This window comes from Aspergillus nidulans, chromosome III (genome assembly GCF_000011425.1).
Source record: "Aspergillus nidulans FGSC A4 chromosome III".
NCBI lineage: Eukaryota > Fungi > Ascomycota > Eurotiomycetes > Eurotiales > Aspergillaceae > Aspergillus > Aspergillus nidulans.
The window spans coordinates 1,227,656-1,242,965 of record NC_066259.1 but is presented as its reverse complement, the minus strand read 5'-3'; the positions used below and the strand labels follow the sequence as shown (position 1 = coordinate 1,242,965).

The 15,310-nt window shown below is 48.2% G+C and overlaps 2 protein-coding genes across 2 annotated transcripts, besides 1 other annotated feature; one reads left to right on the top strand and one right to left on the bottom strand.

The window, feature by feature from the left end:
- Positions 1-15,310: part of a sequence feature (contig 1.80 1848..335440(-1)) that runs on past both edges of the window.
- ANIA_04704 (uncharacterized protein) lies at positions 3,628-5,433 on the top strand (the record flags this gene model as incomplete). The annotated part of the gene is made up of 4 exons (XM_657216.1): positions 3,628-3,806; positions 4,527-4,592; positions 4,702-4,745; positions 5,372-5,433. The coding sequence occupies 4 exons, from the start codon at positions 3,628-3,630 to the stop codon at positions 5,431-5,433; spliced, it is 351 nt and encodes a 116-aa protein (XP_662308.1).
- ANIA_04705 (uncharacterized protein) lies at positions 10,363-14,822 on the bottom strand (the record flags this gene model as incomplete). Its single annotated transcript, XM_657217.2, has 5 exons — positions 10,363-10,879; positions 11,095-11,424; positions 11,466-12,110; positions 12,183-14,030; positions 14,084-14,822. The coding sequence occupies 5 exons, from the start codon at positions 14,820-14,822 to the stop codon at positions 10,680-10,682; spliced, it is 3,762 nt and encodes a 1,253-aa protein (XP_662309.1). The 3' UTR covers positions 10,363-10,679.

Genomic DNA, 15,310 nt, shown 5'->3' with positions numbered 1-15,310 from the left:
TTTATATGGAATACAGAGGTGGCCCGCTGGCTTGTAAGGCCCATTCATTACTGAATACGTTATATAGACCGATTAGTTATCGTCCCTGGTCTTCAATCCCTCATCAGGTATCTCACGTCCTACAACTCAAATTTTCATGCTGCATCGCCTTCCACCAGAGCTCTGGGTGCAAATCGTCTCATACCTGGAAGAGGATGGCACGTCCCTCATAAAGTGCGCCGCATCTGCCGTCAATGGCAGCCTATCTTCGAGCAACTGATCTACCGTTCTGTTGAAGTGGAGAGTGAGCAACTGCAGCCAGGTAGCAGGTTACTATCTTTCTCACAATTCCAAACTCTCGTGTCTGACGCAAACCGGCGCCGACGATGCTTTGTCCGCCGCCTGCAATATACAGTTATTATGCCTTAACAACTTCCAAGCTATGAGGCGACGAAGCTTGAGAGTTACCGTGAGCAGAATGCAATGCGAGAGGCAAATAATCAGGCCTTTGGAAAACGCGTATCCTCATTATTCGAATTCCTAGCTTCATGGAAGGAGAACCTGGAGCTTACCCTGCTCCTTACAGCCTGTTGGAGAGACAAGATGCTTGGACCAGAAACAGAAGAAACAGCGCACGCCAAGCGATGGCAAGTTGAGCTTGATGGAGAGCGGGTTATTGCTCCATACCGCGCGCGTTTCCCGCCGATGAAGCTCCCATACTGCCTCGGGTTACCTGCATTGGCCACCCGTGGTCTGAAACCAAGTATCAGGGGATTTGCAATAGCGCCGTGCTACAGATTGATGAACACTGTGTTGGTTTGCAGCGGCTTCGTCTGCACTTGGCAGGCTGGCTGAGGCCAGATCATGTACAATATATGCGAGAGCGCAGACAAGGTAATTGCTCTTTTACTACTTTCAAGATTATACATGCCTTGTGTGAACCCGACTTGTATCACACAGTTGTGACGTCGGGTCTTGTAAGGCTCCCAGCAACCCTCCGGGCTTTTGAATGCCTTGGTACCCGTGACCATCCCTGGTCAAATACCCTTCCTGCCCTATATCTTCGGTCCGCCAGCAAAGTTGATGAGCTCTCGTCAAGTTTGCGCATTCTCTCGTGCAATCTACGGGAACTGAACCTCGGCGTCGTGTCCTTGGATATGGATTTTCTCTTTCCATTAGACGAGGGCGGCAACCCCTTACCTACTGCATCTTCCCTTTACTGGCCTTACCTTGAAACAATCATCCTACACGCGGTTCCCGTAAATCTCCCATCTGGTATGATTTCCCGCCCTCTTTCTACGCAGATGTCCTGCAATCTAACAGATCTTCCTCACAGGCGAATGACTATTTGACTACGAACTTGAAGTGGCGACGAGGAAAGTTTCCCCGATCCAGCCACAGGCGACGAGATTTTCGAGAGCCTGGGGGGCGGGTACAGTGTCTCGAATGAACACCGAGCATTTCCACCGGCTGTCCATTTCACTGGGCTACGCCGCGAGGCGGAGGCCTGTATTGCAAACAATCTCCTTCAGCCTCGGCGACTTGCCCAAGACCGAGTTCAGTTTCGATAGTGGCAGAACACAAGGTGGTGGTGGCTCTATATGTCTAGTGGCGAGAAGCCACGTTTGAGGTTCCTGTCTGAGGCAGCGTATCGGCCTGACCAACGGGTTGCGGATGCGTGGGGGTTTGGTCTCGATGATGTGGTTGTCGAAGAGGACCAGGTAGGAGAATCGTATCATTTGGCGGTGTCCTTAGTTTGAATCGGATTCATCGGGATGAGTAGTTGCCCAGTAATTATGTGAGGAGGCAAATCATAGTTCAGATGCTACATACATGCTTTCTGTGTCATATGGGATGGGCAACAATGTAATTGCGCACTGTTCTATACATTTGTATTCATGTGTGCAGGGAAAATATACTCATTTCTTAACTTATTTCTTAACTTGAGAGGTATTTTTGGAGTAATAGCCAGAACCAAGCTATTAGAGGGTCCAACGGATCGACGTCGATTAGGAGCAGGTGCCCCCAATATAGCAATGAGCCTGACTGCCATTTTCGCCGAGGGATAAGTGGGCAGTAGATACAATATAAACCTTATTCCGTCAGAGCTAATAGTATAAGTTACAGCACGAAGCTTGCGCGTCTATCCAAAAATCATCGCTGTACAATCCCAAGGAACAACTCCTGGTCATGAACAACTACAGGGCTTGTTATCTCTATATCAATAGCACTTCCAATTTATTCAGTACATACGACCATAGGGTGTGGAAAACAGGGCTTCCCGTCCGCTCAGCCGTACTTAAGCCACACGCCGGCTGGTTAGTAGTATGGTGGGTGACCACATGCGAATCCCAGCTGTTGTATGTTTTATCTTTTTAGTTCGTTCATACCTTTTGTCCTCTTCTTTGCCTCCCTTTCCTCTTTCGTTTTTTTTTTTTTTATTATCCGCTTGAGTGGTTGAATGTCACGCCGTACCGCACTTCTCTCAACTCCCCAATTCTATTCATCCTTTTGCCTATGCAGGATAGGTACTGATGACCTCAGCTAGGAATTCAAAAGGTGTGCTTGACATGGAGATGAAGGTACATGTGCGAATAAGGGTTGTCCAGCAGGAAGTTCAAGACCAACCGCCCTTATAAAAGTCGACGACGCGTCTAGCACGAGTAGTTGCTCAGTAATTATGCGCCACTTCTCTAATGAGCATATACTGCCTTGAATTCAAATGGATTAGACATTAGAGGATTGTCCAACCTAAAAGTAAATACCTAAGTACTGACCCTTCAATAGCATCGCGAGAAGTGAGTAGCATATTAGATAGTGGCACATGCCTTGAGTCTACTAAATTCATGGGTTACAGTGGAAACAGATTTAGGAGCCTTGGATTCTTCACCAAATTGGGCGTAGAAGGGAGATACTGTCGCGAAATTGCATTGCAACCTCTGGACACTTCCCTTGGTCCATAGCAATGGAAAATGCAGAACTTCTACATAGCTAGCAGTAATGGAATGACTGCGGCTAAACACATATACGCCAAGAGAAATATGATCTACAACTGAAAATTTATACAGAACTGCAGTGAACTTAACTATCTATGTAGCTATCATGAACAACCTAGGTAATGATGTTACTGACCATATTTCAACAGATTAAACGGCCCATATTCTACACGTCGCTGCCCCTCCACCTCCGGATCCCAGACTGATCTCAAGTCATGCGCCCATACCTAGGAAAGAATCACAATTGGCCGTCTGACCTCAGGTCCTATCCTATCCAAAATATTGCTACACGGGTCGTCAAAATTTATCAGTCTAGGCTTCCTAGGGTCCCTATCATAATACGCATGACCCAACTACCCGGAGCGAACGAGTCGTTAAAATAGAGCCTTTCCAGCCCGGCGTGCTCGCTCGTGCAGTAGTCAAAAATGGAGCTGAATGTTCCCAAAGCCAGCCTGACCATGTCCATCTGGAAACTTCGATGGCAGGCGTGGTTTTCTTTCAAGAATTCCAGCAGGTCCACTTCCCGAACACGCAGTCTTCGAAGTGTATAGCGCTGTAGCTTGGGCAGCTGAACCGTCGCAACTATGTGCTGCAGGAACACGTCACCATGTAAATCAGAGTAAGGGTAATCATCCAATGGGATTGCGTAATGATGCAGTTCCGGATTCCCGAGACCACTGCAGAGCTTCAACAGTCGTGCAAGACTAAGAAAGTTTATCTCATCGCACGCCTCCACCTCGATATCATCATCTTCTCTGAAATCATCGAGGGCAGATGCATCATGGTCGATTTCGTCTGCAGAGTTGCCCGTATCACCAATGTCCTCTTTCCGTACGTTTATGATGCGGTCTGAGTAGCTGATTGATAGTGTCTTCTGCCAGGCCTTTGCACTCGAAATCAATGGCACTTAGCTCGGTGCAGGCCAAGCTACAGCTTTGCTGGCAATTATAGATATCGAGTCTTTCAACCAGCGTTCTACTCGCAACCAAAGCCCCCGGTGCGGTGTGGAATGCGTCACCCGCAGCTCGCCAAATAAGCATCCAGCTGCCCCCAGTATCAGGAGGAGGTCTTTGCTCGGCATCTACTCGATATACTACCACTTTTAGCGACAGTGATTGAAGCCCAGGGTTGCGGCCGTCTGCAATGAGGTTGCAAAATGCTTTGGTGAGCAGTTTCACGTCTGTTCCTGACTCGCGCATTCTCTCAGATTATATTTGCCGCTGCATAAGGATGCTTAGGTCCAATTGTGCTTTTGCTTGTTCTTCTGGCCAATGGCGTGTCTTCTGTTCCCTCATTTTTCGAGTCCTTAAGCCGCTTTGCAAGCCACTTTGTGTTGTTCACAACCCAAACGAGGACCAGGTCTTGAAGAAGGCGACCAGGGCGACCAGGGCGACCAGGGCGATCAGTTTTTGTTTCAAAATCGCGAAGTGCATGTTCGGTGAGGTCGACTTGTTTGCGTCGGAAGAAGGACTTGAAGTGGCTCCCCGCTGATCCTAGGTACGGCAGACTGTTGGGAGAAAACTGAAAGAACTAGGGCTAAACATCGGCTAGTAAGATGAAGATTGCGAATGTCGTTCAATTCAAGATGGAACGCAATGGAGTCTATGATTTCGTTCGGTAGGTGCTCCAGGGATGGCATCGTTCTGATAGTCGTTGCCTTCGGCTTGGAAATTGAAGTATGCTGAGTTGGGTCGTCTAGCATATAGTGAACTGAATCTGATATTAGGGCAAATGCAAGGAGGGTTTCTGTCCTTTTATGTCCAGTTCGCGGTTCGTCTACCTAGTCAGTAATAGGCAGTGACCCCGAGCCAGCAGACCTGGACTAACCTTCCCAGGCTAGGTTAATTAATAATTGAGTCTTGAACATGTAACGGATATGGCCGAGCACTTGGTGTGGGAGTGATTGGAATTCCACTAGCGGAAGGCTATATAAGTTGAGACATTTAACATGGCTTTGTTCTCTAAGTTCGTAAGCTCGCACTCAATCAATGTTCTCTTTCGTATTGTTCTTTATTTGACAAATTTTCCTGACCTGTAGATTTTATTACAGGTGAAAATGTTGTCCTGGTATGGCGTGAAATATGATACTTTTTCTCTCGAATTGCTGAGAACTCAGCTATAGAACGGCTTACCTGGCTACACCTGCAACGTCCAGGATCCAGTTTAGTTAGAAAATTGACCTTGAAGTTTGTCAGCTAATTCGTCCTTTTTGTTAACAATCTTCACCATGTCTCATTCACCTGATCGCTCTCCTCCTCTGCCTTATAGCGATCTCTCACCAGACTCTCGATTTTCTTGCAGACAAAGCCCTATATCGACCCTAACCCCATTCGAATTTCTCAATCAACAGGTTGTTACTTACATTGAAGATAGTAAGTATAAGTATATAAATAAAGTCTGCCCGGGTGGAACTGGAACATTCATCTATGCTCCCAAGGAACGGGTGAGGCATTTGTGAACTAATAATTACAGCTGATTTCCAGCCTCTAGGATCTCATCCCCAGCACCCGAAGGCCCATCATTGCCAGAAATCCGTCCGTTAAGGTCATCCGCCGGCAACTTCGAATAGAGTCCGTGGGCAAGAAAAGGATATCCCTGATTAGTTGTCTTTGTGCCTTTTGTCGAACGATCAGGCCTATGGCAGCGCATGGGAAGATCTGCCCGTTAGAATTACCCACACAGCACCACTTATTTAGACACCACTTATTTAGATATTGGCCTAAACTGGCCTGCTCTCTCCATTCCCTGCCCCAAGACTCTGTCCTCCGAGAGAGTTATATTGACATCGAGAAAGATGAATGGCGATATCAGAAACAGTAAGACAGCTCAGGACACAAACCGACGAAGACTTGTACTTCGAGCGTCTTCCTGAAAGAGAATTTGGATATAAAACCAAGCAGATATCAGCAATGACATCTAGAATGCCAATATGTTAGCTGGATCCCGCCACTTGAAACGTGCTGGCCAGGTGAATCGCTTCGTCAAAGAGATCAGATGCAATTACTTGGGCTGCTGAACGCGCCGAGAGATAGGTAATACGTGGCGGTCAAAGACATGGTCAGATATTTGTTGACGTCAGCTTCTCTACAGCGAGAGCGGAAGATTTGCACGTTGGAGAAGCAGATGACTACGAATTGGTTGAAGGGGTCAGCGGAGCCGTGGACAAACAAAAGTGGATAATATCTGTGTCTTTCATCGCAGAAGTTACAGCCACGAGGCTGACCTCTGCTTCAGATATTGACAGATATTTCATAGCCTTCAGTCAGTGTTACTGATTACTAAAGACCCGTTATATGACTGCAGTAACAGATATAGTAATGTTTGGTTTGTTTGTTTCTCAATCCACAAAATGCCCTAATCCGCATTGCGGATGCCTTCTACTATTCATATTGTGTCGCTGCGGATATTGGATATATCGCGGATGTTGCGCAATCTAGACCTGACAAGTAATTGTAGCGGTTGATTTAATTGATGTGATAGAACGTGCCCATAACACCATTGACTAAGGTATATCTTATGCTTAATATAAAACAAAATCATGTACACTAACCAGGGATACAAACCGATAATAGATGGATTATGGACTATTGTTCTGGGTTTGGCATTGGCTGGTGGGTGAGGCGGTCCAGATGCACAAGGGTAACAGGAGCATGCAAGGCAGCTAATCCCGGGTGGAAGAAATGGATTGCAGGCTCCCTTCTCCCTGCCTGCTATCTCAGTGGTTCAAACGTTAACCAGATCCAATGATACAGTCCAATCGTACTGATGCTCCAACTATTATAGCGCAAATCAAGGTTAACGCAAAGGTCGTTCCTCCAAGGGCCTCTATTGTTTGAAACCGATCCCGCCTCCTTGAAATAATATCTCTTCTGCTTTCTGATTCATATCTGTATCCAAGCATATTTACGCCTTTGGCATAGCTTATCGCAACAAGCATGACTTTTCATTAGGGGTCGGCCTGCGTTTTATCAGAGGAAACCTACTCTGATGATTCCTCCAGACGTGGATAGTGAATGGGAGAGGACAATACAAGACCTAGTCAAGCGAGTCGCATTTGCATTGAAGAACTTGTAAAGGAGAAACGGTGATTATATTGCAAGACAATTCTGGTACCAGAAGCCACTGTCGCTTCTGGGACTGCATTCCTACCAAGTTAAATGAAGAACCCAATATCAAGTCTGCATTTCACATTAATTTCAGGGACTTTTCCAGTCAATACTATGATAAGTTCCAACAATTCTGCAAAAAGCTAGCCTTAATCCCACAAGCCTCAGAACCAACAAGCACTACCATGTGTCATGTATGGAGCAAAACTCTCGGGCTGGAAGCGTTGTTAGGGCTTAGGGTTTTGCGAATGGAGGGGGTATCATCCAATTGACCTCAGCCAGCTGGAAATAACACTCTTCCACAGCGCCATTGAAGATTGGTTACTATAAGGCCGTACCTCATTGCTGGGTATCTGCCAGATCTTGCGATTGTTTCCGTTGATTCTCTTCTTAGTCTTGTCATCATCCCAGGAGAAGGAGAGGCTCCTCAGGGCCAATGGGAGAGTGAGCAACGCGGTCACGTCTTCTGCTCTGCACGTTGATTTGATCTTTGTGGCAATGTGAAGGTGCTAGATATAAGATTGATTTGTTTTCCCGTTGTTCGGACACTTGAATGGGCGCAGGTTTGTTGCTGATCCAGTGCTGCCTGCAGAACACCCCCTAAAGATGGATCTAACGCCGGGATGTGGGCATATATCGTCGACACACGCGGAAGGCTGGCCAGGAGTAGCGCCATCAAAGGCTGTCGGTCTCGCTCGTCGTTAGCAAAGACGGCATCCAGAATCTGAGATCTAAGCTTGTCCGGCAATTTTGCACGCTGAATTGCCATCTTAGCTATTATTATCTCGTTCGGTGAGAATCGCCGCTGCCTATCCCGGTCCTGGAGCTTATGGTTTCCTTTAATATAGTATGTAGGAGGACCTCCCTAGTTGTCGATGTTGATTGATTGCACTGCCGCTGCAAGATCAGGGTCCGTGATAGCCGTGTAAATAAATTTTCCATAATCCGCTGTGACTATTCCGCACGCCATTATATGTCAAGTGAGAATAGACCCGGACAAATACTTGGTGTCCTTTGCGGTTCACGAACAACAAGGGGCTGAGACCTTCGACATTGATCGCCTCTTCCACTGTTTGTCCATGGTCATGTACAGTGCCAAAAGCAAGAGCAAGAATCGACCAGCTCAGGGGTTAATTCAGGGAGAGTTCGAGGGAGGTTGGCATCTTAGAAAGAGAGCTGGCATATTTGACGGGTTGTAAGAAGATCCAACGTTTCATGAGGTCTTGGATGGGGCAATCTACCTTTTAAGAAGCCAATATGATAGAGTATTTTACCGCTTGTATGTTCGAAGGGGTAAAGGCAGAACGATATACTGTACCGACTGCACGAACGTAGTCTACTAAGGAGTGATGCCATTCGATGATTGACTCTCCATCCCGTTAACGATAGATACTCTTATCATCTCAATCTTGATACATGAAGGGTCAAATACTCAGGGTACAGTAGAAATCGACGTCCTAAGTGACGATAGGACTAAACCTGGAAATATAGCCCATCTGGTGAACACAGGCGCACCTTGATCAGTACAACTCTTCGCCTTTTGAAGTATCTCTATTGGGTAATACTGGATAGATAGGAACTGATGGAATAAACTCTAGTTCGCAGCCAAGCAACATCGCAACGGGACAAATACTCGTCGTGTCAATCAGTATTCAGTCGAGCAAGACGATCCCGGCAGCAAATCATAATCAATGCCTCTCGATCCGTCTCGCTTGATGGCTTTCTCTTCCTTAACCCATTGGTGATAGTTGCCAACCTCATTCCAGACCAGAGCTATTGTAACTGGCGCTAAAAGAGTTAGTACCTACTCTAGCTACGGGCAGGTCCTGAGGCATATATGTCAAAGCGTATTTCCTCTCATCAACAGTGCAGTCTGACTCACTAGCAGCTGCACTGGCCCAAGCTCCCATCAACATGATACGGTGATCTCGCACCTCAATACATATCGATTCACCTTCGACCATGGGAGCGCAAGCTAGAGTGAAGAACGAATATTGTGTCAGAGTACATTCCCAGCCCACGGCTCCTGGAACCTGGTTAGCTGCCAAATGCGAGCGCTACAGTGGTTACATGATATCGGATATGAAGACACGAATGTACTGGCAAATAGCTGTTTGTTCATGGCGATGTTCTACTCGTTCAGCGTGGACAAATTGGAGGTGTCGAATCCTATTCTACAGAAACAACCCCTGCATGTTGGCAAGGCCACATGTACTGCGTGGACGCCAAGATGAAGGCATTTGCCTACTTCTGCTTCCATCATGAAAACAAACACACTTACGCATATTATTAAAGGACCTCTGGCTCTAGTGCCGGTGCACCGTCTACGACAAATATAATGCCACTGCAACTCCTAGCGACGTTCCAACTACGACGGGATTTACCACACCATTCTCAACGAGCAGGATGCTAACCGACTGTGGCACGTTTGAAAGGTTAGGAAAAGCGGCGGCTACTACGCTTATGCTACGTTGCTGATGATCGATTCGCTGGGTATAAACCGGTTGTGAAGAAGGATTGTTCCGGGCTGTGTCCTGATACTTTGTGTGTACTCGAGTTGTAGAGAGGGGCCACAGAGCTCTTATGCCACTCTTAACGCATGTAATGTGATGAGAGTTGTTCACTAATTATGGAAATGTCCTGCTCAGTAGGTGGACAATGGTGCTATCGTTCTACCACCCCAAGGAAATTCCAGGTACATCATGCAACTGCACTTTCACCAAGTTTATTTCAGGCTTTTTTGCCCCATTGTAGAGTAAAACATCCTCGAATGGACAGCCCTGTCCTTTTACATTTAGGATGCATTTGGCCTTTCCTTTGATCTCGGAGTACGGAAAGCTATGGAGTATATGTGCATACGGAGAGAACGAATGCACGCGGCGATAGTGGCTCGACAGGCGACATCCGATGAATGATCAAGACCAACATTGTTCAAACAAGCCTAGGCAACAGCTCTTATAGCTGGCTGGATTAATCGGACGCTGATTGCTATGGCTCATGGGAGGAGACTTGAGATACTCTACAACACACGCAAGCAAGTCTAGAAGAAAAATGGCATATATTAATCACTAAAGCTGATTATGTGCGTATCCCGTGGAGGCTGAAAGCCTCTTGCTTTGCAATCCCAGTTAAGTCCATGCTTTGGGAACGAGATGTGTGCAGACCAATGCTGCTCGACCCAGCCTTGAAAGACCTTATTCATGTAATCATCTTGTTTTTATCTTCTTCCACTTGGCGGTCTTTTCTGCTGCTAAGGCGGGGGTGATTCGCCTACGTCCCATTATGGGAAACGAGAAAATGAAACCCGGAACCTCCCCAACTCCGCGCTCGCTTGTTGTATGCCAAACAAATAGATGATCGATAGAAAAAGACAGGGGAAAGAAACAAGAAACGAGGGACAGCGTCCGAAGAAAGGTGAGATATTGCGGTATGCTTATGAATATATGGGCAATCTCCCTCAAGCAGAGGAGAATTGCGAGGGCTAGCGACATCTGCAAAGACAGTCATCTGTCAGTGCCGATGCCGTCGTCGCAGCTCACCTGGTTGAATACTGAGGAGCCCCTCATAAAGTAAGTGGGTGGTTGTGCGACTGGTGTTGTTACAGCGCCAAGACCCGAGTAGGATCTTGAAGGAAGCGTCTACGGTATGCAACAATCTCTGCGGCCACGGTGTTGAAATCTTTCACCTTGTCACGCCGCATGTCGTTAATGGCCTCTTTCAGTCCGGTGACGTACTTGTCAGATTCTTCTGCAGTTTTGCCTTCCCGCAGGGATCCCATTTGGATGAGAATCTTGTCATCTGTCAAAGTTAATAAATCTGTGCGTCAGCATCCGCACGATAAAAAAAGGAGCAAATGCGCGAACAACCAAGGGAAAATCAAACAGCAGAAGCGAGAGGGACGAGGCAGAGAGAAGGGAACATTGGCCCGGGGGCGAGGTGGGTTGGGGTTTCATAGGTGCGAGCTTTCTGTTCTGCCAGGAGTTGTGCAAATGGTTGTTCAAACATCGACGCACCGCTAAGAGCCATGTTCCGAAAATGTTGGAATTCGCAGGAACGGTCGTTGCAGACTCCCCCCGAAGTTTCGAAGGGACAGAGGTGTTTCAAAGGGTCAATATTGTGGCTATAGGTTAGGGAACGATAACCGCCGGAAACTTCGTCATTGTAGTTGGGATGGTATCGATAAGCCCTGAATAGTTTGAGCGGGCTAGAGTAGGGTGTGAGTTTACGGTGCGAGTCTTCGGGGCGTCGTGAATTCTGTGTACAAGTCAGCGTCCACAAGTCCTGGTAGGAACTGAGGTTTATCGCACATCCAGAGGGCCAATCTGAGAATGTTGGCTTGGTTGCTGAAAATCCAGTTCCTGGAATTTCTTAGTTAGTGGCTCACCAGCTACTTTAGATTGATCTTCTGAAGGCCCAGAGACTTCCATGTTCGGGGCAGGACTGTGGAAATCAGGGCTGGGAGCTGGTGAGTAATTCGAATCGGAAGCATTAGCAGATTCTTCAGGTTCTGGGGGCTCATATGCTTCTGAGACAGGAGATTCCCGAGAAGCAAGACTCTCAGAGTCTGCACCTAGGTCTTTGTTGGTTGAGGGTTGGAGATTAAAGGACTGGTCTTCTGGGAGAGGTTCCTCCTTTGCTTGTAACCTTGCTGGTTCAATCGAAGGTCCTGGAGAGATGGTATTTAAGTCATCCACAGGTGCAATCGGGTTTGTGTTGGGTTCTGGCGCATCAGGCATCTCCTCGTTCAATGAACCAGACTCGCTGCTCGAATCAGCCGAAGACTCGTCCATTGAGGAGCTAGAGTCGGACATGGAAGTATCTGTTAGCTCTTCGGCGGTTGCGTTCAGGTTCGTAGCATCTTCCACGGTGTTAGGGGCAATTGGCCGATCTTTCGCAGGTGGTGGGTTTTTAGCAGTAGGGTCGGTATGCGAGGGAGGCGCAGTATCTTCATTAGTTGACCCATCAGCCTCAGGTACCTCGGCAACGGCCATGGCATGGTTGTCGGCCACCTCGTTCTCAGAAGTGGGAGCTGTAGCGTAGTTATGGTGAGTCGTTGTATTTGACTGCTGAAATTCAGGAATCGATAATCTCCAAAGCATACCTTGGACAGCTTCGTCAGGCAAATCTTTCTTCGCTTCGATGGTACTCAGTGCCGAATCAACATGGTCAAGCGACAAGCCAGAAACCTCCAACTTTAGAGCGTTGAGCTCGTCGATAAGCTGTTGTCGGCCTTCTTCCCCTTTCGCTAGTTCTGACGATAGCTCTTCCACTTCCCTCCGTGCATTGGCAAGTTTCATCTCAGTCTTGCGAATTACAGCATCCAGAGAAGGAACACCTGCCTCAATTTCCTGCATGCGTAGAATCTTGGACCTCAGTTGTCTGAGTCCATCAGCGTTCATGGCCGCTAAAAGGTCTTCCGCTTTTTTTTCCGTGGCGCTCGGCGGGGTTGGGAACGATGATGGGGCAGGTGCGGCGGGCGTGCCAACAATATCGGGGGAAGACAAGTCTGAAGCACGAGGGGATTGAGTACGGCTGGCTAGCTTTGCCTTCTTCCTTTGCTCCAGTTCGGCGATCCTCCGGTGCATAGCTTGAATCTCAAGATCCTTTTTCTTAAGATCATCCTGTTCGTTGCTTTTATGATTACCCGGAGTAGAGATTACGGAAGAGCTGTAGCTCTGAGACGTGGCCGGTCGATGTGGAAGGTTTCCTGCCGGTAGTGGATATGCTCGTGGTAATCCCTCAGCAACCGGTGGGCCAGTGCCTTTTGAGAGACCCGTCGATGCTTCAACATCCATGCTACCCTCGTCATCGTCATAGAATTCATCGTCACTTATGTCGATAATAAGTCGCTCAGGAGGGGTCTGGTGGTTCGTGCCGTTGGTGAACGCTTTTTTGGGCACCGGAATCGGATCGTCATCGAAGTCCGACGCTCGAGGGCGTTTACGTTGGCTAGAGCGGGGTTGAGCTGCCGAATCGGAGACTGGGTCTTGAACAGTAGTAAGTGCACCGTTTGTCGGCGGAGCTTGCCCCATCATGAATAAACCCGGAATATGGTCAAAAGAGGCAGATTCGGGGAGTGGAGGGCGTTCAGGTAAAGGGTGTTTGATAGTGGAAGGTTGCGGCTGCGGCGACTCCTGGACATCTTTCTGTTCCTTGTCTACATTTATTTGTGATTTTTGAAGATTTCTGATGAGCCCCTGCTTCTTCAGCTGTTCGATACGTTGCCTCGCGAGTTCAGTCTGCGCCTTGTTCTTTTCTCTCAAACGTGTCTCTTTCTCGTTTGCTGATTGATCTTGCGAAGAGGTGGATAACGTAGGTTTCTCTACTGTCGCAGGCGTGCTTTGAACAGACGCTGCTGTTTGTGCGGCATCTGTTGGTGGCGCAGAGGCCGGGGAGCTTTTAGCGGCTTTGGCAGCCAGCATTCTCGCGATGACCTCTTTCCGCTCCATAGGTTTGGTTGTGCTTGCCGGGGCAGATTGAGGTGGAAAGGAACTGGGCTCTCTGGGAGTAGCTGTTGGTGCAGCAGCTAGTTGAGGTTCATTCTGCTTGGCTGGTTGCTTTGCTTGTCCGTTGGCGGCGGATTGGTCAGTCCTGGCATCAGCTGTTTCCTTGGAACTAGATTGAGTGCGAGCATCGGCTGGTGGCGTAATCGGAACTTTGATTCCAACCTCTTCATAAAGCTGCTTTAGTATTGTTGGGTTGATGCCTTCGCCCACAAGCTCAGTATAACGGATACTGTGCGGTGCCAAACTGAGTAGGGCGCCCTGTGCTTGCACCCGAAGTTGAGCGACCGAGACAGCCGACTCAGGAGAACTTTTTGAGCTGCTAGAAGCGGAGACTGATCTTTGCTCTACAGCGCCAACCTCTCTAGTACCCGTTTCCAGAAGATCTGGTGATGATTTTGACATCGGCGGAGATATGGCGTTTATCGGCATTGGGGGGTTATAGGCTAAGAGATGTTAGTAACTGAAGTCAGCTGCTTGCCAGCAGGGGTGGAATTACGGGATCCGCTAGCTCTACTAGAGGCGCGAGGTTCAGGCGAAGCCTCGCCTTCTTCAAGGTCTGAAAGCAACTCGCAACCGGTAGAGATGATGGCGGGACGCTCATCTTGAGCGTGAAGCCCGTTCAATCTTGTGGACTGAGACTGCCCAATCGGCAGCCTGTTGTCCCCTTCACTACCGGCTCTGCGAGTTGGCTTACTGCCTGAAATATCGCCGCGTAGACGACGCGCTTTTTTTTGCGAGTGAGGCTGCTGCTCAGCCGATGCAGCACCTTCTATATCCGTTAATTCGCCTTCTTCTCGGTCCAAATCCTGATTTGATTTTGTAGTCGGCGTGGGGTGCTGACCCGGTGTCTTTCTTGCCGAATTGTCCATGTTGTTCGTTGACGCCTGGTTGGGACGCATTTGTGAATGTACTGACGATAATGGCATCAAAGGATACCCCACGTTCGGCATGTTTGCGAATGGAGGGGCGCTCGGTGCAGGAGGGAAAGTGCTGGGGAAAGCGAACGGAGGCGGCGGGAAAGTACCAGTTGCGCTTGCGCCTCCTAATCCCGAGAGGTTCGCATTCGCATAGAAATTATGAATATTGCGATATTGCTGTGGATCAAACGACGGATCCGGATTGAATTGAATATCATGAGGAATAGATCCTGATGAAGGGGCTGGTTGAGTGGCCCATTGCTGTGTATAGTTGGCTCCCCAGTAGGGAGGCGCTGGAGGCATCGGTTGACCCGACATGGTAAAAATTAGCGCGCTTTTGAGTATATGTGAAGCGACCAGCTGGCGATGAGTATATCTGTGGTAGATCGATTAAGTTCCGAACGTCTTTAGACATAGCACACTACTGGGATTCATGTACTGGTGACACGGCGCGTCAAGTAAAGGCTCGACATCCAAGGCTCCTGCGATCGCTGTTTAAATATCAATAAACATATACGCACTAAGCAGGTCTCATCAATATAAAGGTCAGAGCACGATGTCAACAATAGGGAATAGAAGAGCAGAGATAAAAGTGAACAGAGCAGATGCACCGCTGACCTGGAACTTGAGAGCATCAAAAATGCTCGGATCGAGTTTCGTGCCGCACACCACGTGATGCGTGCACAGATGATCAGATTAGGCTTAGCGTAATCGATAAATACTTATGCCTGAACATCGAGGCATCAAACAGCTCCAAGGCGGCGGAACCAGATGTAAACAAACACAAACCGGGCCAACGGTGGGGA